The sequence below is a fragment of the Leptonotus elevatus genome, chromosome 16, assembly GCF_054856555.1.
Source record: "Leptonotus elevatus isolate MCC_2025b chromosome 16, RoL_Lele_1.0, whole genome shotgun sequence".
Classification (NCBI taxonomy): domain Eukaryota; kingdom Metazoa; phylum Chordata; class Actinopteri; order Syngnathiformes; family Syngnathidae; genus Leptonotus; species Leptonotus elevatus.
In genome coordinates this window covers 15855327-15876426 of record NC_141254.1, presented here as the reverse complement: position 1 = coordinate 15876426, position 21100 = coordinate 15855327, and the positions used below count along the sequence as shown (strand labels likewise).

The following is a 21100-nucleotide window of genomic DNA, read 5'->3' as shown; positions in this document are numbered from 1 at the left end:
GGACTCAACAAGACTCATCTTTAGTTGGAAAAAAAAAGTTTAATAGGTTAAACCACATTATGACTGGTTGAAAGAACTAAAATCTTAAAGTCCATCACGTCCTTCAGAAAACAGACAACCAAGCGTGGATGTTGGTATGTGCGAGGTCCAAACCACTTTGAAAAGTGTCACTGACTTGTAGCTTTGATGAAACTATATTTTAAATGCCAATAATCGCTTTGTTATACATACACTTACAATGTCATTACAGGTATCTTTTTTTGAAGAGATATTAATAAAGGAATAGCAATCAAATGTTATTCTGTACAAACAAGCAAAGCCAAAAGAATGACGTTTGTTAAGAGTACAAAAACACATTTCAAGCCTAAAGTTTTCTCTAGTGAAGCAGAGGTTATATTTGTACAATGTATTAAGCAAAATACTTGAAAACTTGAAAGGAAAAAAGGAGCAAGGATATTCAAATATACTACAATAAATTACACAACGCTACATATGCAAAACATTTATTTAGAGAAGAATGCCTAATTTACATTTCTTTTGTCGCTGAGACACCTACTTACCTCCCTAACTAATTCAGGAAGGTGCATTAGTATAAATTGTCAGGTATTTTGGAGATACTCATGTGGTCCTGTATTTGAGTATGTCAATTTAATTACGTGAAGTCTGAAAAGAACTGCGGTAAAAATACATCTTTATAAGAAGCAATGAGAAATATGTATAAAATATCGCTGATATCAATACTGTTGTTTTCTGCTTCTTCAACATCTCATCTCCTTCCGCGATGAGTTTTGACGTCCCATAGCTCACCGAGATCAAAATAGATATTAAGAAAGAGCTTCGCATACAAATCCAACTGTATAAACATGATTATAAGTTCGTTCAAGGGAAAAGTCCAAAAAAGCCATGGTGTAAAATGAGATTTTTTTTTTTCTTGTTGCAGATTGTGAACTATGAAAATGACTGCTCTTAAAGGGGAAAGCAACCCAAAAAGTTTCCAGCACAGCCCCAGTAGTCTAAATATAATATTTTAATTAATATTGCGTTTGTGGAAATTGAATACAATAGAGAATCCACCCGTTTACACATCTCATGGGGGCGGCCATTTTGCCACTTGCTGTTGATTGAAACTGACATCAGAGTTGCTCAAGGCTCAAGTAACAACCACTCATGGCTCACGTGATGTCTGAGTTTGGTCATGTGACATTTGCAAGCTGAGCCGTGATTGGTTGTTAGCTGAGCACTGCGTCGCTGTGACGCCATCTGCAGTTGACAGCAAGCGTCAAAATGGCTGCGATCTTGAGATGTAAAAAAACCAGGTGGATTTTGCTGCTAAATTTATATTCCACAAACACAATATTAATCAGAATGCCCTGTTAAGACTAGTGGGGGAGTATACAGCTTATTATTGTAAAGAAACATTTGGGGGTTGGCTGCCCCTCTAAAGGGAAAGTCAGCCATAAACATTTCTTGACAATAATTTATGTAACGTCACTAGTCTAAACATGACATTCTGATTAATATTACATTTATGAAGCAAAATCTAAAGGTTTTTATCCATCTCAGGGGGGGCGACCATTTTGCCATTTTGTTGACTGAAGATGGCATCACAGTTGCTCAACGACCAATCACAGCTCACCAGTTTTCCGAAGCTGAGCTGTGATTGGTTGTTATCTAAAGCCTGAGCAACTGTGATGTCATTTTTACTTGACAGCAAGTGGCAAAATGGCCGCCTTCTGATATTGATAAAAAAAAACGCTGGATTTTGCTGCTTAACTCATAGTCCACTAACAAATATTAACCAGAATACCGTATTTAGACTGCTGCATAGAACATAATATTGTCAAGAATTTTTAGGGGGCTTAACTTCCCCTTTAAGGCTTCCTGTTATGACAGAGCAAAGGCAGGATGTTGGAGCTTGCTTGGAAAGGAAGAACAAACAAACATATACAATCCTATTTTATCTAAACATCCTAAATACAGCTTTACATGTACGTGTCTTTAAGTCACAGGACTGCTCGATGGGCAAGTTATACCCGCGTGGTGGAGTGAGTGCTGGGCAGGCCTGCAGAGCTGTAGCCAGCAGGGAAGGTGCTGTACGGACTCATGTTGGAGAGCCCCATCAGTGAGTTGGGGATCATGGTGATGTTGTTGGGCGTCATCAGCGGGATGTCGTCAGGGGAGCGGCGCTGACTCAGAGCGTAGTCCATGGTGGGAGACACGTGAATAGGATTGTGGAGGGCCTCGCACTGGTTCCTGGACAGGGTCTCGTCCACAGTGGCGGCGTGGCTCACGTTGTTGCCTTTGCTGTCGCGTTGAGGACTGGGCTGCTGCGAGGTTTCCTGCCGGCTGCGCTTGTCTTTGCGGTAGTAGAGAGCGGCGAAGGCCAGCACGTTGAGGAAGAGCAGAGAAGCCCCGACGGCGATGGTGACGCTGAGCTCTGTGGAGTAATCTCTGGGGTTGGGCATGATCAGAGGACCCATCTCTCGTCCACCGTCGTCACCGTTGAGGCCCGTGGACACAGGAGTCCGGCCGGTGCCGCCGGATCGCTTGCCGGCGGACTGGGTGGGATCCAGCGGTGTGACTTTGGTGGTGGTGGAGGAGTAATGGAACATATCGTGGAGGTTGTAGAGATGGGGCACGAGGTGCTTCCAGAAGGCCACCTTGGTGGCGCGGTAGTGATCACGGATGCGAGGCTTGAGGCCGATGTGCAGGTACAGCTGGTCGTAGGGGTCGTACTTGGACCAGGCCACCTCCTCAAAGCGGTTGGCTTTGGTGTGGATGAACTTGGTGTCTTGCGGTACGGGTTTGTTGGGATCCCTATGAAAAAAAAAACATTGACAAAAAGTCAACAAAAGTTGAACAATTCCTATGTCATTTTATATAACAGTGGAACATCCAAGTTTAACCGGAATTATTTCGGAAAAATATGTATCAGTTCAAAGTGTCAGCATGAATGACAGTGACGAATAATACCCTATTTCGCAGTGTGACTATTTAATAAAATGTTATCTGAAATGCCATTTTGAAAAATGTATTAATCCCCAGTGACATCTTAACACCAGGCCCAAAAGGAGCTTTAGTCTAAATTTGGTGTTAATACATCATGTTTATGTATGCATGAATATATTAAATAGGGTACAATTTTTTTAGACCCACCTATAAATTAGATGATTAATCATTGTGGATTGGGCTCGACCCCTTTGCTCCCACTGCATCTTAAGTTCTTAAGTCATGATTCCAAAACATTCTCTACCATTGAATGCTTCCAAACTGTGGTGAGGCCATTTTCCGTTCCAGGGCGAGATACTCTAAATGATTTTTTTGTACACTTTGTCACATTGAAAATGTGCGGTGGAGGATAACGGGGACGTCAACACCCCAAAAATGTCTTTACAATAATATTTTCTATGCAGCCCCACTAGTCTAAATACGGTATTCTGGTTTATATTCCGTTAGTGGAATATGGGTTAAGCAGCAAAATCAAACAGTTTTTATCAATATCAGAAGGTGGCCATTTTGCTACCTGTTCACAAATTACATCAATGTTGCAGAGGTAACAACCAATCACAGCTCAGCTTCAGAAAACATTTGAGCTGTGATTGGTAAATGCCTGAGCCTGAGCAACTGTGATGTCGTCTTCAGTCGACAGCAAGTGGCAAAATGGCCGCCCCATAAAATGGATAAAAATAAAAATATATGCCTTTATTCTATGTTCATTTTCACATAAAATCTTTTGTTTTAGTCTGAGGACAGGAAAGTACAAAACCTAATGTCTGTGGTTGGGGGTTGCCAGTTGAATGAGGCAGAATAGTTTTGCTTGCTCATGTGTGTATATATGACCTCGCCTAAGGACAACAAGGCAGACATACTTCTTCGAAGCAGCCATTAGATGGTATTTGAAGTGTCTCCTGGCATGCAAGTTTTTATTAGATTGTATCTCTCACTAATGTGCTTGTCCTTTCTCCTGTCTATTAAAGGATTAAAGTTTTTTTCCCCCTTCGACATTGATAAAGATATGGAGGATATATATATATATAAATAAATAAATACATTTGTATTTCATTTTTGAATTATATTTTTTATATTCAATTTTATTTTCACTGTTAGTCATTTTGTCATTTGGAGTCATTTATTTATTTAGTCATTTATTTATTTGTAATTTTGGCAGTTTTCAAAAATTTAATACAAATGTATTTATGTATATATATATATATATATATATATATATATATATATATATATGTATATATATATATATATATTGGGATTTAATTTTTGAATTACATTTATTTATTTATTATTATTTTTATTTTGAATTTTGGCAGTTTTAGTCCTCCATATAAAGAGACTAGCCCAGCATAAATCATAATCGCAACTGCCATGAGTGCAAAACACTTTTTGCATATTTATTTTGAACTTGCAGGATCAGTGTTGGCATAATCATAACAAGCAGAAACGTAAGAAAGGTAGGATTGGGATTGTGTAACATCACCGCCCCTACTCTGCTCACACCTACACTTTAGCCTACCTTCTCTATTTTGGTTAAGTTTGTTAGTGGTAGTAATACATAGTCCAATAGAATTACGTTGTAAGTGTTACATCTAAATATATAACGTCAAATCAAACAACAAGGATATAAATGATCTCTGAAACATTTGACAATAATGTACAAAAAATGGTGCAATCACTTCTTAGTCACAGTTATGTTGCTAGTGTTTGGTAATGAACAAGAACAAAGGGAGATAAGGCTGCAAGAAATGACAGTGAGAGTTAAGACTTGGCTTAATTAGGCACACTATTTCCTGGCGAATGCTACAGTCTTTTAATCAGGGTGATAAAGTAGCGCAAGTTAAAAGGTCGAAAGTCTTAAAATAAATAAGAGCTGCACAATCGAAATCAGACAATTTAGGAGTGCGGGAGTCTTAAGTGAAATGGGGGATGTGCTAACAATTGCAACTAAGACACATTTAGGCCTTTTGCTCTTACTCACCCACTCTTAGCAAAGTTGGTCCAATAAGTCATGACCACGGCGCTGAGCATGATGTCATTCCTGGAAAAGTTGCAGGGAAACAGGTCAGTCGGGCCGATCATGGGGATGCCGAAGACGTAGGGCACCTCGTCTCCGTGAGCTGAGTCGGACCACACGGGCTTCATGAGGCTCTGGCAGTGGTGGTAGAAGGCGTAGAAGTAGGTCGGTGAGCCGTAGCGGGCGTGCAGGTCGGCGGTCACCACTGAGGGTTCGACCCATTGGTGGTCGGTGAACAGAGCCACCAGAGTCTTCCGCCTGGTTTCTGGATTGTCCTTATCGGCCCAGTCTGTGTACATGAACTTAATTGTCTCCCTCAGCGTGTCCTTCCCTTCAGGGTAGCCATACAAACTGTCCACAAAGTCGGATACCACAAAGTCAAAGTCGCTTCCGGACACGCCGTCCTCTAAGTCCATCACGTTCTCCACAAAACGCAGACCCTCACCCTGATTGACCCCAAGCATTATGTCATAGTTGAGGAACTCGCCTTGCTCCATCAGTATCTCGGGGTCGTCGGGGATGACGTCTCCATCGATAACCGGTCCAAAAGCCACACGGTACTGAGCGGGCTGGATGTCTTGTTCCACCAACTCCTTTGCAGTCTTCTTCTGCAGACAGGACACCATGTCCACTGTGTCCAGCACGTTGCAACCCACCCTCTCAGCCAGCATGCGAGTGTACTTCACCGGCTGATAGTTGACAGCCCAGCTGGAAAGCGCAGAACCGCTTTGAATGATGGCTCTATGGAACAATCCTTGGAACACAGAATTCCGGAGAAAAGACACAAGAGGAACATGGGTTAGTGCTTTTATGTAATCTGCATGAGTTGTATTATCATTTGGCACAAACCTTAAGGACACAGTGTCCTTACTGGGTTAAATTGATATTCATGATTAGAGTACATGAAAGACTTGTAACTGAAAAAAATACACTACACTACATTGAATACACTGTAAAAAAAAACAAAAACTAAAATGCCGGTAACAGAATTTCACAGTTTATTTTATTTCACTGATTTTTTTCTATATTTTTAAAATATCATTTCATTTTCAAAAATTGACTGTGATCTTATATGCTGAATGTAAAATAACATGAAATTACTGTAACTGTGAATATAGACACACAATATTTCCGTTATTTTACAAAAAACACATTAGAAATACATTTATTTATTGTTAAAATGTGTTCAAAAATGAATATTAATTTCATATGTGTCTGTTATTTAAGGGAATAAACTGTCAAATGCAACTTTAATACTAAAATGAAAAATTAGAAAAGCATTTACAATTTTGAGAAATTAATAGTATTTAATTTTTTTATTTAAAAAAAACAATATTTGTTAATTGACTAATATTTTTAATTGAAAATTACTGTAATGTCCTAGATGATAATATTCATTGACATTGGTTTAACATTTAATTAGAATGAACATCTAAAGAGACAATAGGGAAAGGGGAAATTATTTAAAAAAGTGAAAATGTTTCTAATTAAACATTTAATACAACCTCAAAATAAGGCAAAATCTTAAACAAAAACTACAAAATAGTTTTTTAATTATGGGGGAAAAATATTTTTATTAGAAGTAATTTCCCATTATTTAGCTGTATTTTATTGGCACCCCAGCTGTCGGAATTTTTTATATATTTTTTAGACTTTTATTATTATTTTATTAATTTTTTCACAGTGTACCGGTATTAGCCTCGAATACTCTACAGCTGTGCCACGCTGATAGGAAGCTGCAAGTAGAAATGAATTGATAAAGAAGAATGATTGCCCCGTCGTGTTCATTTTAATGATGTAAATAATAATACATCACTCTGTCGATCCCTGTGTTTGATTCATGTGCTGTCACTGCTGTGTGCAGTAATGATCAGTTTGCGGCTTTGTTTCAGTCGTGGCAAGTTTCCTCTTCATCGGTTATTCACAGATGTACTGTGGCATCAAAATCTTTGATTGTGTGCCTCTAACAAGCTGCATACCACGCAGCCTGCTGCCCACTGTGCGACGAGAAAGATTCCATGTTGATATTGATAAACGCAGAAGCTACTTTGTTTGCTCTATTTTAGGAAGGTCCTTATCTGGCACCTAAATATGACAAGCGATAGGTATCAAGTCACAAAAGTCTTGCTAAGGTCAAGTCCCACGAGTCGTTGAAAGAAGACTGTGGGAACAATGTCACTTTCTTCTTCTGCTCCTTTCATTTATTTACATTATTTGGCCACTGCCTATCGTGTGTGCTTCAAAGAGCTATAGAGGCCTTTGTGCGTCTGCTGCAGCCCAGCCAGGGCATCAAATAGAAACCTCACAAAGCACAGTTGCACTTGCTGCAGTCTCCGTGGATGGCATTGATGAAAACATCATTCCGGCCCCTCTTGTCATTCTGGACGACTTCGGGGAGAGGACGGCAGCTCTCAGTGGGCGACAAGTATTGAAATACACTACTTTGATTCGAGCCCGCAGATTTGGATAAGTACGCTCTGAATGTTTTAAAGGTACTTATCATAATCTGAGATCACATATAAATTTCCTGTGGGTGCACCAGTGATTTTCTACGCTTAAAAATGGGGAATATTATGGCATCTAAAATTAGCTGCCTATAATTACAGCAGCACTTGCACTGTATATTAGAGGCTTTGAGATTTCAAAAAGCTTTGAGGTTAATAAATATAACTAAAGTACAAAACCTAGTAGCTTCAGGTTCATCCCAAAATGGAGCTCATCCCGAATATTTCTTACATTTTATAAGATTAAAGGCAAGATAATGGCCAAAAAAGCTTTTCAAATAATGTCATTGCAGATCATGGTCACAACATGGTGCTCGCGGGCACCAGGCCTCTGACAATAATAGCTCACCAATGATGGGACATTGTGATTTCCTTGTAATGTTGTGTATCATATTGTTTCCTAACTTGTTAAATCATTGTTAGCACTGACCTTCATTTACAATTTAGATGAAAACATGCTAATTCATTTCCAACTTAATCCTAAATGCTGGCTCATGCATACACACGGTAATAATGTATGTTTCTTTTTTAATCATATTTTAGATTTACCACTGTTATGTCTTTGTCAGATTCAGAATGAAGTCAGCATTTTTCCTGTCCTCTGACTGGCTGAGTTAAATAGTCTGCTACGTGCACTCCTCTGACTGCTTGAGCTCAGTAAAGTAGATTTTTCTCCATGTACTCCTCAAATTGGTTGAGCTAAACGTGTACACCGAGAGAGGATGTCGGCCATCATTAAAAAAAATAAAAATAATAATCAAGGTGGAATTTTATAGAAAAACTGTTTATCGTGAGGATAGGTCAGCCAAGTAACACAGGTTACTTGATAAAAGCCAGCCAAGGAGTAGAAACAAACTAGCTAGCTAGCTCTGGCTACCCAACACTAGCTAGCTCTGAGGGGCAAAATAGAGAGAGAGGATGATGCCAGTTATGATAAAAACAATAATAATAATAATTTAAAAAAAAACCTTATTGTGAGGATAGGTCCGCCAACACTGTTGCTAGCTAACTCGTTTCAACACACACACAAAAAAAGGAGTATAAACTAGGTAGCTAGGTCTGACTATCCAACACTAGCTAGCTCTGAGGAGCAAAAGAATAATTATTTTGTCTATATAAGCATCTCTGGTGAGTATGGTGTTTTTTATTGTTTTTATGCTTTTGTCGTATTAGTAGATAAGTATTGATTGTGAGCTATATAGTAGTGTAGTTTGGAGGTGATGTATTGGAAGATAAAGGTTTAACTATGTTTGTTTTCTTAATAATAATGGTATTTATCCTCAAATACGCAAAGTGCCTCTCTCTCTCTCTCTCTCTCTCGCTCTCTCTCTGTCTCTCTCTCTCTGTAATGCCACGCATAGTTCTATTGTGTTTTTGTATATTATTTTGCTACGCTAGTAGTGGCATTAAGAGGGGGATTAGATCAGTCCCCAATGAAGGCCCACCTCCCACCGCTTTTACAATGTATCTGTGGATGATATGCTGTCCTGTGATGTATTAACAAGCGTAAAGGTCTTAAATAAATATCACTTGGCTGCTGCTCAAATATATTCGTAAAGGGAATTTGAGTTAGAGTTATAAAAAAAAAGAAATTAAAAAAAGCTCAATTCTCTAAACCGCTTATTGTGTTCAGGTTTGATGGGTATAAGAGCCTATCTCAGTGGACACCGGACAAAAGCTAGATGTTGGACTGGGCACCAATCAATCACAGGCCACAACTCTCAAACACACATTTCCACTCTTGATCTGCAACTGAACCCATGCTGGCTGCACTCGAGTCAGGTGAGTGAACCACGACGCCGTCACTTTACATATATCAACTTGATGCACCCTCATTAAATATTTTACTTTCAATTTGAACACAATATTCCCGATTTCTTCTAAAAGTCTGACATGACAAGGCGTCCTACCTTCTGAGTGATGGGATAGTGTTAGTAGGCTCACACAGGAAGCGCCGATTCCAGATCCAAAAACTGTGATACGACCCGGGTCCCCTCCAAAGTAGCCGATGTTCTTACTGATCCAACGGAGAGCTTGAATTTGATCGAGTAGTCCGTAATTACCTTTTGCAGCCTGATCACCAGTACTGAGGAAGCCTGGCGAACGGAAACAGAACACAACCAGTCATCACCATCCGAAGGAAATAATAGCACTTTTCCTCTGATACAAAAACCGTATGCCCTCTGCGTTTCCTGCATTGTCTTGACCATTGTAGTCAGCGGCGCAAAAGTTGCCCAAGGCAGCTATCTGGGAGGGGGGTGTGCCCATCAAACCTGAACGCTCTCTTTGCAAGAGTGACTTCATAAATTTCAACGTGCATGAATAAATAAATCCTTTACCGGACTTGTCCCTTTGAATTCACAAAACCATTCAGAGGTCGCCAGTGCTGAGAATTGATCCTGTTACTTATTCCCCGGTCCACTCCTGAAACAAGTCACTGCTTCTGAATGCTAAACACGAGGACATAGAATTAGCTTGACCTTGTGAGTTCTTGGGAATACTTCAATGGCCTGCTAAGAGTGGGTTGTGTGAAACAATGTGCATGCAAAACGATAACATGTCATGACATGCTAGTATTTGCTCTGAAAACAACATTTGTATGCAAATAATTTACATGAGCTTTTACTTTTTTCTCTAAATGTCCCTTTCATTGATTTAAGTGGAACTTAATTAGCACTGTTAAAGTTTAATCTCTCGCTAAACAAAATAAATTGGCCATATGGAAAGCCATTAAAAGGTTACCGCACCGAGACATTTTCATTACCTAATATTCCAATTCTGTAGTTGAGCGTGACAACAACCACGTTGCCATAGCTGGCCAGCACGCTGCCATCCATCATGTTCCCAGTGCCTTCCATATAGGAGCCTCCGTGGATGTATACCATCACAGGTCGAGCTTCCGAGTCCCTTATATCTGCAATGTCAACACACACACACACGCGGTGAGCAAACAAAAAGCGCAGTCAACAGTAATTCAGTGTATGATTAACAGAGCGCCATTAAAAGTTGTGTTACAGCAGTATGAGGTATGGTTACAGACTCAAGAGAGAATGTGTTTCGAAGCAAGCCGAGGTGGCAGATTTATGGCAAAAAACAAAAAAAACAAAGCATGGTAAATACACGCGTAGGCAAGTGTATGAATTCAATTCTAAGCATCTTTTACAGTAACGATAACATTATATCATATCTGGTTACTGTTGTTATTTACAGGGGCGGAGCTAGATGGTGGCCACTCCGGCCACCCCCCGCATCCAGGGGAAGATTTTGATAAATGCGATTCTGTGGTGCAGATAATTAGCTCCGCCTTACTTACTGTTTCCGTAAAGTCATATTACACAGAAGCATTTGTATGCTCTGCAACCCAACATTTAGACTAACCATCCATCTGACTTGATACTTTTAAGCTGCGCACAGAATCTGAAAGAATCTTTCATAACAGTGAAACATTTGGTACTTTACACCGAACATTAATCAGAATTATTTTCACGCCTTAGCACACAATCACCATGACCAAGAAGTCATCTCTTATCCTACAATCATCTACAATCCCCTGCACCCGCAGATTCGTATATTCGCAGTTTGTTTCATTTTTCCCCAAAAATGTTTTTTTTTCTTTCTCCTGACCAGCAACCCCCCCCCCCCCCAATATCTCCCCACACCCCTTGAGAACACACCTAAGCAACCATACATCAAGAGAAAGAAAACAACAAAAATACCTTCTGATATATGAGTCTCAGCATGAGAAAAAGATGCTCCCTTTTTCTTGTGTTGGCTCCCTGCAATTCATATAAGGACAAGAAAATGGAATTTAAATTCCTTACTCGATATGCTGTCCAGTCAAGCAAAAAGAATGGAGACAAGAATCCTTATTGGCAAAAAAGGCCACCAATCCCTTTCCCAGTCATTTTGCACACAAAATGGAATTCTGTAATTATGTAAACTCCAGTGATGTATACATGTTTGCACTGTAAATTCAGGTTTGAAAAAAATGTGAACAAAGTGACGATGCGGGATTTGCATGGCACATTTGAATGCATACAAGTACGGCGTATATCAAAGATTCCGCTTTCTAAAGATAACAATGCTCAGTTTGATTGACATGCTGCTTCATTCAACGATTCCCAACCACAACCTAGACAACCATATGATACTTTTTATGCGGAAAGAGCAACACTGAGAAATAATCTTGTCACACCTGAGGGCATTTTAAGCATACCATGAATACAAATGAGGTGGGAGTGTTGTGTGCTTCGTTTAAACGATATATATTACACAACTATGCATTAAAGCATTTAATCAAGCAATGTTATAGGTGAGGAGACCTTTAGTCAGCACTCAGACAGAGGGCCTCATTAAATGTGGGCTGCACCATTTTAGACAGCTACCTGTCAAGCGGGGCTGTTTGTGTGCTGTTGCCAGGCTACTGTAGCTCAGTCGCTCAAAGAGAGCCATGTTCCATAAGCCAAATGAAGGGAACGCTTGTTTTTTTTTTTCGGTATTGTTCGACACAAACTGAAGCGGCGTGATTTAGCTCCATCTGTTTGTAAACACTTTAATATCCATCCATTTTCTATACCACTTATCACTATCACCATATATTCAGAGTAGATGTACCAAATGTTCCCTCACTGCCTTATTTGGCATCTCCACTACTGTCAATGTTAAACCAGGACAGCCTCAGTAACACACAGAAGTTGACTTTTTGTACCTCACTAATTGGCCCCCAAAAGACACCCTGTCTGAACAAAGATGGTGTTCCTTTAAATACAAAAAAAAAAAAAAGAATCTAAGGTAAAAGCAATTTTTAGAGGAAAAACACTTATAAAGTAACTTCTGGATTTTCTTTGAAGTTGTCTGATGATTTTAAGCAGTTAAAACAACCAGCCACAACTTTGGGCCCAAATTAGATTCAATAGAAGAGCTGTGTCAACATTTGGTCAAACTAATTTAACATTTAACAATATGTTTACAATTTGGGCTCTAGTTTGTGGTTATGTAAACTGCTCTGCATGATACTAATAGCCTAGCTAATAGCCAGTTCGATTATGCACCAATGAAAACCATACAACCATGATAATAAAAATAATCGGATCAATATCAGTATGAAGTGCCTTTGGTGTCCTCATCAGAATCATTCAATCAAAACAGAAAATGTTTATTTTAACATTTGCACACATAGTATCGTGATAAACATTTGAAAATGTGTTTCCTGCATTTTTAAAACATTTTCCCTCTCACTAGATGTACATGACTTTGGCATATGTCCTACACATTGTTCTGCTAAGTGCAGTATGTCTGAGCTGGTTAAATGGTTCAAAAATTAGTTACTTGCTAAAACAATTTATGTTGATAATTTATGTTCTATTTCCATATTGAACATTCTTTGCCTATGTGCCAGAAATTGCTGTCCACCCTGTCATTCTGGGTATAACTGCCTCTTTAAGAAATCCTCAGATTTTTTTGGGGGTGATGTTACGACCAGCATTTTGTCTTTCTTCAGTGTCGACTGAAACCGTGGCAAGTAGCAAAACTAAATATTAACTCTTGTAGTTCAGAATTTTCACCATATTATGTGTATAGTTGGATATTAAGCTTAACGTGTCCACTTTGTCATAGTGAAATATGATTTGATTAAGAAAACTTTCAGAAATTTAAAATATAGTTGTTAATCATTAGCCTACAGTCGGCTTGCTAACTGAACCATGATGCTAAGTGAAGGTCCAGTACATGCTCATAAAATGCTAACATTAGCCAAAAATGTCCACCCTGTCAGCAAGCGCATGTCTTTTTGCTCTTTAGTGTACATTGTTTGCTTGCGGGTACTTAAAAAAAAAGTAGGAACTCAAACCAAAATACATTTCTTTTTCTTTTTTTTTCTTTCTTTTTTTTTTCTTTAAAGAGCTCAGTATTGTTCATTCGGAAATGTCATGACCAAAATGCATTTCTAACATAACATCTACCGTCTCAAAGGCACCTTATGATGATATTCCCTCTGTTGTCTTTGTAAATGGTGATTTTATGATAAACCTCCTGCGTCAGATGATCTTAGGAGATGCGCAATACTGTTGGAGAATGCCCAGTAGGCTTTATTGTAGTCATCTATCTTTGTAAAGGCAGACATTTTTGAACTTTTGTATTGGATTTCGATGGACTGTGCAACTGGTCATAATATTGTGGCCTGTGAGTATCATTGAAAATTCTGCACAGTTTAAGCACACTCATATCTGAACCTTACCTCAACTCAGCAATATGTCATTCAATGTTGCCTAGAGGGAAAAGTAATCATATGCTGCAGTATATTTTTCTTAATGCTTCTCGCGGTTCCATGCAAACGCTTGCCGCAAGCAAAAAAACATTTCCAGTTGGAATTTGTTTTAATGATTTGATCAGTGTTAATGTAACATGATCTGGTAGGACGGTGATGACGTTGCTTTGGCGGCACGCATGCATGAACACACAATGACATCAAGGCCACACAAGCAGTGATCAATGGACATCAGTCGGCGCGTCCACCCACTCACCTTCCTCTGTCGGAGCGTAGATGTTGAGATATAAACAGTCCTCGCTCTGATCTTGAATATATGAGGCGACCGTGTCCAGGTTGTAGGTGAACCAAATGGGCATCATTATCTCTGGCACGGTGCTGTGGATGTTCTGAGGGCACACGGGCATGAAGTGGGTGGCATTCTTTATACCCGACCAAGCGGACGGCTGATCCGGGGGCATGAAACGCTTGTCTCCCACTGGCGGGGCGGCGTAGGGGACCCCCAGATACTGATCGACAGGCCTGAGCACCTCACTGGGCACGGGGACCCTGAGGCCTCGCAGCTTGCCGAACTGGGTGGTCACTGTGGGGTAGAACTTTTGGCTTGTGGCCTTGGTAAAGGACCAGCAGGAGCATAATATCCACCAGAGTAGAGCACAGTGGGTGATGGTTACAGTCCCTTGCTGGTGTAGCAGGTGCGCAGGCAGCAGATGGTCTTTAAATGTAGCCAGCCACATGGTTTGTATCCTTGCACAACACGAACGCACACCGTCGTCTCGGCTCAGGCCCTTTGCACTGAACTTGTCACACGGGCATCACTCAGTCTGCCTTCAGATCTGATGCTTAAGAAATCCAAGTACATCTCAGCCAGGTACGGACCATCGCCTCTGATCATTTTCATCGCAAGGGACAACGATCTGAAAAGACAACAATTACTAGACTAAACATTTGTTAAACATTGCGAAACGTTTAAAATAATGAATTACACAATTTTCACTAATTAATCGGGATTCATCGCGATTAATCACGTTTGTCTGCATCTGCTTCTGTAAATGAATGTTTTTGGAATAACAATTTGGTAGGGGGCGATTAATTGATGGAATAATCGATAGGATAATCAATTTTTAAAAAGGTTCAATAGTGACAGCACAACTTCAGATTTCTCAAACAAGAAAAACTGAAAGTAAAAAACTGTTTTGTCCGTCTTCGCACCAGTGGCTAATTTTTATATAATTAATTATATGCCGTAACAAGAAGTGAAAAAAACGGAGTTAACTCAGTTAAGAATTTAAATAAATCTCCAGAGTTAACACTTTAATTTTATATATATATATTTTTTTATGTATACATCACAGATTTAAAAGTGTGGAACGACGAAGGATTTGATATACAGCATGATGCCAGTAAAATCCCACATTCTTGTCAGTCACTCGATATTCTCTTAAGAACAAATATATGAGTGAAAATGCACATAGCACTGAATACTGAGCTGTATTTTTTTTAGTGGAGGAGGAATGTGAACAGGCCATCTGTTTGATGTTAGAGTGATGCTGTAGAAGCATATAGATAAAAAAGGTGTGAAGCAGCACTTCTCTTATGTAAAAGAACATTTCAAGTGAAGGAAGATTAAAACAGCTTCGTTGGAGAGGAGCACTCATTTCAAAGACATCGAATCTTTCAAATCACTTTAGAAAGTGTTTGTGCTTCACATCCAAGGCATCCTGCTAAAAAAAAAAAAAGCATGATGAAAAGTGTCGAATAATCAACAAACAAGTGTGATGGTCTAATCTGCAGTTAAACTTTGACTCCTCAATTCAAATAACGTTAGGTTAATGAAAAGGCTTGATGGCAGCTTACAAACCGTAAATGACTATTGGAAGTATTTGAGTTGAATACTTTAGTAAAAACTATTTAAAAAAATGAACGTCCTTTATCGACTATGGAAGAAATTAACAGATTGGAGAAACTCATTCTGAGTGTTCCGAGTTTTGAGTGTCGTATTGATCAGAATAATTCTGCCAGAAGAAGCTGCGTCATAATGGTCTGTGCGGAAGTAGCTCCTTCAACTTTCCATCGTTGACATCACGCTGTCCTCGTTTTGACCCCAAGCTAGTAGAGACGGAATCAACAGCACCTCTGCTGTTTGCAAGTAGTGCATTCCATTTTGCTTCAAGATACAATGAATCAATTCCACGTGACAGAATTCTCACGTAATCGTTGAAACGATAATTGTACCCAGCATTACCATAAACCCAGCAAAATGTGCACTTTTGAAGCACACAGTGTCATAATTTACTTTTATGGCAATTCTAAATGGAAAGATGACAAAGCCTTTCTTGGCCATGCTCCTACTGTGGTAAAAACAACAACAATGACACGATCACTTCAATAAACAAAACAGATGTCAACAAATAGAAGACAATGTCCTTATTAAATCACATCTTAACGCCCCCCCCCCCCATTTAAAAATCCCTATAGTCTGTGATTGCAGTGAGCAGGCTGCATTGCTCATCATTATGTTCTCACAGGCTTGTCAATGAACGCGCAAAAAAACAAGCTTGTTAACCTAATCAAATTTATTGACGAGTTCTGCCTCCAGCATTGTGAAAGGCTGCTGCTGAGAAGCAGCTCATTTTCCAACTGCTAAACCTATTTAAGATTAAAACGAGAGACAATTTGTGCCTCCCAAAAGGAGGAACTAATTAGCCCGAGACAAGCGCGCTACTTCCTCTCGCTGTTTGCAAATAACGTGATGCCGCGCATAACTTTTTAGAATGCTCGTCAGTGTGTTGGTTGCATAGAATGAGACATGTAATCAGCTTCGGCGGAGGCGCTACTGTTCCTCTCTGCCTTGGGGGCCTACTTTGTCTGCATTAGTTAAGATGTATGATCACGGTCCATGACCACAAAAAAATGGTCTTGTTGCATGCAAGAAATTTCATTGATAAGATGTGTGTGTGTGTGTTTTTTTTTTTTTTTTTTTTTTTTTTTTTTAAATCTCCTTGCTTTACATATGACAATAAAACACTAGGATATCATTAGGGGGTTAGAAAAATCCTCAAATAGAGCAGAAGCCAGCAGCAGTAAGCACCACCAATCAGACTTGGTTAGTTGTTTTCAGCTCGATCAAAAGAGATAATATGAATTCTTAAAATGAGCAGCATTTCCTTTTGAATTATACATGTCGCTGCCTCACAAGATTTTTCTATTTAATGTATTGCCACAATGTGACGTTAGCTTTACACCTGATAGAGACTGTTGTGTAGCTTATTGAATATCGGCTTTCTGCCTACGTGTGATGTTGAGAAGGTCTTTATGGCTCGTAGCAAATAAGCATCATGATAGTAAGGCATTTAAGTTTACGCACTTTTTCAAGAGATTCAAACTGGAAAGGAGATACTGGGTGGAATGTTTATATGCCAATAACCCTGCAAATTGGTAGTATAGCCTACTAAATACAGGTTCAAAAATGTAAACCTCTCAGGACCATAACAATTTATTGCAATGGGCCACAGATGTTTATGCATCGCAGCTGTGGTTAGACGGGAGCACTTGGGACCCTTGGTTTTACTGGGATCATACCAGTATAAATCACAGTAGGGCAGACGTGATTCCATTTAAAGAGGTTTTACAAATGAATGTTATAATCATGTTGCGCTCTGTCATTACCATTACAGTCTCCACGTCGACACCATTGACAGATACACAAATCAACACCTATTTGTCACTAATAATAAACAAAAATCAGCGAGGGCTTCTTATTGATTGGGATCTGGTATAGCCTGGGGGTGCTGTGGGAAAAAAAAAAAACATTTAAGAAGCACTATAATGTCAGACAACAGCACCGGGCTACCAATGCCCTTGTAATTTGACATGTGCACGTCCAAACCGATTGAGTGGATTCCTCAAATGCCCCCTGAATTAGCAGTACAATGATAAGAATGGAGAATTGATGCAGGGAATGATACCTGGGGGAGCAAATGCAGTTTCATGTGATCATCAGTGCGGGTTTTAATTAATGCAATGATCTGGATCCTTAGAGGGAAAACAAGCCACAGCCCAGATACGATGGGAACACATTATAGCAAGCTTGTTAAATCCAGGTCTCGAACGGTGTAGGCTATTAATACATGCAGGAGGAGAGCATATGACCAGCCAAACTAATACCTTATCAATGTTTATCGCTTAACAACACCACTAAATTGAAAAACACTATATGTAACTGATCATTAGGTTAACTCACCTGCTTTAATAGACGCCGTTACGCGCTCCATCTGTGGACGTCCTCCATTGCATCCCCCCCCCACCTCGGTTCGGCGATAAGACAATGGGTTGGAATGAACGCGTTCCTGCGCTTCCCTATCGGAGACACATCAGATCTTTCCTCGCATCACACATCTCCTGCTTTGCACAGTCTGCGCTGCTGGCTTTGCGCATTCACGACGCCAAGGTCAGGAGCGGCAACGGTTTTAATGGAGCGCCCACTATAGAGATCTCTCTCCGCGGCGCCCACTGGCCGCGCGTTGCTAGGCGACCGCCGGGATACGCCAGTCAGTGCATTAGATTCATCCTCAAAACAGCCGAGAAAATCCTGATTTAGCAACCATTAACTAAACACCTAACAGTCTGACAGCACTCACACGCACACTCGCGTTATGTTCCCCCCTCCCTTCCCTTTTGATCACAAATGAGTCTATATTTGGAAGACTTTTTTTTCCTCATGCTTTTAGCTATATGGAACAAATGTGAGAAAGAAAACAGCCTCCCAACATTTGCATTGCAAATAAACTATGTTTTTAGCTCAAATCTTCATCTAGCCCGTGTCAAAAGTGGCATATGTCTCCAAGCTAAATATGCATCCAAGTATGAGAACAGAAAACAAAAGCCTTTGCAGTGTTGAAGAGTCTTGCAAATTAATGATAGGCACCAGCCACTGGGCTGCACTCCAGTTTAATAAGCAGATGGGGAGAGAGGGTGAGGAGAGGTGGGGGTGGTGTCCAAATCGCAGGTGTGAGGATATAAGTCAAGACTAAAAAAAAAAGTCACACTAAAGCGAAAATAAATGCCTTCTAAATGTGACACCGCCAGAAATTATTATTGTTAACAAACTGGCTACATTTAAATAATTAAGAAAATCATCAAGTATCTAAAATGAGGCTTAAAAATCGTGAAAAAATCAAGCATTTGTCTCTGCTCCCAAACGCTGCTCGTTCTGTCTTTGCACATGTATTATGTATTTGTAGACAAATCTTTAAATTCATTTTACATGGTCTTTAAGATGAATTTTACAGAAAAGTCTCATCATGGAGAAATGACTCATCACTGGAATCAGTTTTTTTTATGGCGTGAAATTTCCCTGCTATAAATACAGACAGTTGCTTACATATCAAACGCCTCTGGACAATATACACTATGAGTCATATTCTGGACATATTAGAAATTGCAGAAGATATTAGCCTACTAGGTATTACCTCTAGTTTCTTAATTTGGCCGGTACCCTTGTGGATTGTGAAGTCCAATATTTTTGAATGAAGAAATATAAATTAAAGACAAAGTTTCCTCTTGGCGATGCCCATAAGACCCTTTTGCACTCACCTGGCTCGAGGGAGGAGCTTCACTGGGGCAAACCCCAGGACACATGATGGTAAAATGCAACAAAAAGCCTGAATTGTTTTCCACTGTGGGAAATAAATGCAGCACTTTGCTGAATTGCACATTCAGCTGGGAGAAGACCCAGGGGCAGTCCTGGAATATAATAAAGGGATCAGCAAAGGAGCTTCTCTGGATCCCTCAGGATATAATGGAGGACTTGAAGGAGGATTACTGCACTGTATTTTCTGACATTGCAATCACAAATAACTTAATAATAATAATTAACCATTTAGAATAATTCGAATTAAACTAAATACAATGTTTTGATCAAAAAGGAATCGGATGGGTATAGTTAGCAGGAAAAATACAAACACAATCTCCATGAAACTTTGTCAAATTGTGCTGCAAACAAAGGGCAGATAAAGGAATTCTTTTCACTGTTTGAGTCGACAATCAATTGAACCGTCCACTGACCAGAATGCGCAATCAGCGTCTCTTCATCATTCTCCATCAACTCGAAAGTTGCCTGCTGACTTACAAACAGATGGACAAAGTGAAGTTAGCAGTTTGGCCTCAACTGAGTGACATTTGAGTTATATATGGTCATTACAGTCAATTTAAGGTCCATTTCCAATCTGCAGTACATGTAAAAAAAAATCATTGCAACAAATGTGATTTTAAATAGAAAAAAAATAATAACACCAAACATATTCCTATTCGATATCAGAAATTGTAACCGAATACAATTTTCATACATATTAGGCCAAACGAAATATATTATTCTAAAACATTATGTTTGACTAACAATAAACGTTCCTGTAATTTTAATTGTCTCGAATACATTTTCCATCTGCAGTCTGCAGCAACCCATATACAGCCACACCTCAGCCCTAGTGCTGCAAACAAACTGCATAGAATTGTTTTTGTGCAGCTTTTGAACAAAGCGTGTTTATTGACATATCTCTTATCAAGTGAAATGAATCCATCTGAAGTGACTCATTTTAGGTGGTGGGAAGACTGCCCGAGTTTTAGAAGCAGCACACCGTCTTGGCTATTAAAGATCCTTGAAGGAAACAGCTGCATTGTAACTTGGCTACCTTCCTAATAAGCATCAGTGTTGTCTTTGATTGCTGGATTCCTTGAGTCTTTTCCAATTCTCTGCTGCAATGCACAGCATTGCTTTCTTTAAAAGAACAGTTTTACTAGATGCTCTCATGCGTGCCAAAATCTCTCTTTTATTTTATTTTAATAAACCTTGGTCTCTACAGTACGTAACTACTCTTTTCATTTGTTTTATTTTTAATTACTGCACAAATGAATCTCTAGAGTCAAACGCCTTTGAGGTTTTACACATTGGAATTCAACTATACTTTTAGCAGAAAATAGACCTCCAAAGTCACACAAAATAAAAAAAATAACTAACAGTATACATGCATTTTTGATGACAGCTGAGGAGAAGCATTTTACATACTATCTACAAACAAATGTGGTAGAATTAAGATATCCTACCATGAACTCTTTCATTAGATTTCCAGCAGAAGCATAATGAATCCATCATCATTGCAGATGCACACAGCACGCAGAGATGTGTCAAAGTATAAAAATATGAGATGTTAATTATTAATAGGATTATCATTTTGCTTTTGGGGGTACTGTGACATATTTATGAATGCACCAGAGCCCAACGTCGAGCTACATTACCAACTAAGCGGA

General features: G+C 39.4%; 1 protein-coding gene across 2 annotated transcripts; it reads right to left on the bottom strand.

Annotated features, from left to right (window-relative positions):
• Nucleotides 1–19: 19 nt before the first annotated feature.
• On the bottom strand, nucleotides 20–18444 carry LOC147160966 (neuroligin-3-like). Of its 2 annotated transcripts, XM_086098127.1 has the most exons (7): nucleotides 18039–18444; nucleotides 14052–14712; nucleotides 11247–11306; nucleotides 10295–10444; nucleotides 9441–9626; nucleotides 4991–5780; nucleotides 20–2817 (listed from the first exon to the last, which is right to left on the bottom strand). In XM_086098127.1, exons 2-7 carry the CDS (start codon nucleotides 14530–14532, stop codon nucleotides 2028–2030), a joined length of 2457 nt encoding a protein of 818 aa, XP_085954253.1. In that variant the 5' UTR covers nucleotides 14533–14712; nucleotides 18039–18444; the 3' UTR covers nucleotides 20–2027. The 2 variants fall into 2 exon arrangements, with proteins under 2 accessions (XP_085954253.1, XP_085954254.1); XM_086098128.1 differs by lacking the exon at nucleotides 11247–11306.
• Nucleotides 18445–21100: the final 2656 nt, after the last annotated feature.

Coding starts and splice junctions, on each gene's coding strand:
- LOC147160966 (XM_086098127.1), bottom strand. CDS start 14,532: ATGTGGCTGGCTACATTTAAAGACCATCTGCTGCCTGCGCACCTGCTA. Junction 5,781..9,440: donor ACTATCCCATCACTCAGAAG/GTAGGACGCCTT, acceptor CTGTGTTCCAAG/GATTGTTCCATAGAGCCATC. Junction 2,818..4,990: donor ACCAACTTTGCTAAGAGTGG/GTGAGTAAGAGC, acceptor TTTTTTTCATAG/GGATCCCAACAAACCCGTAC.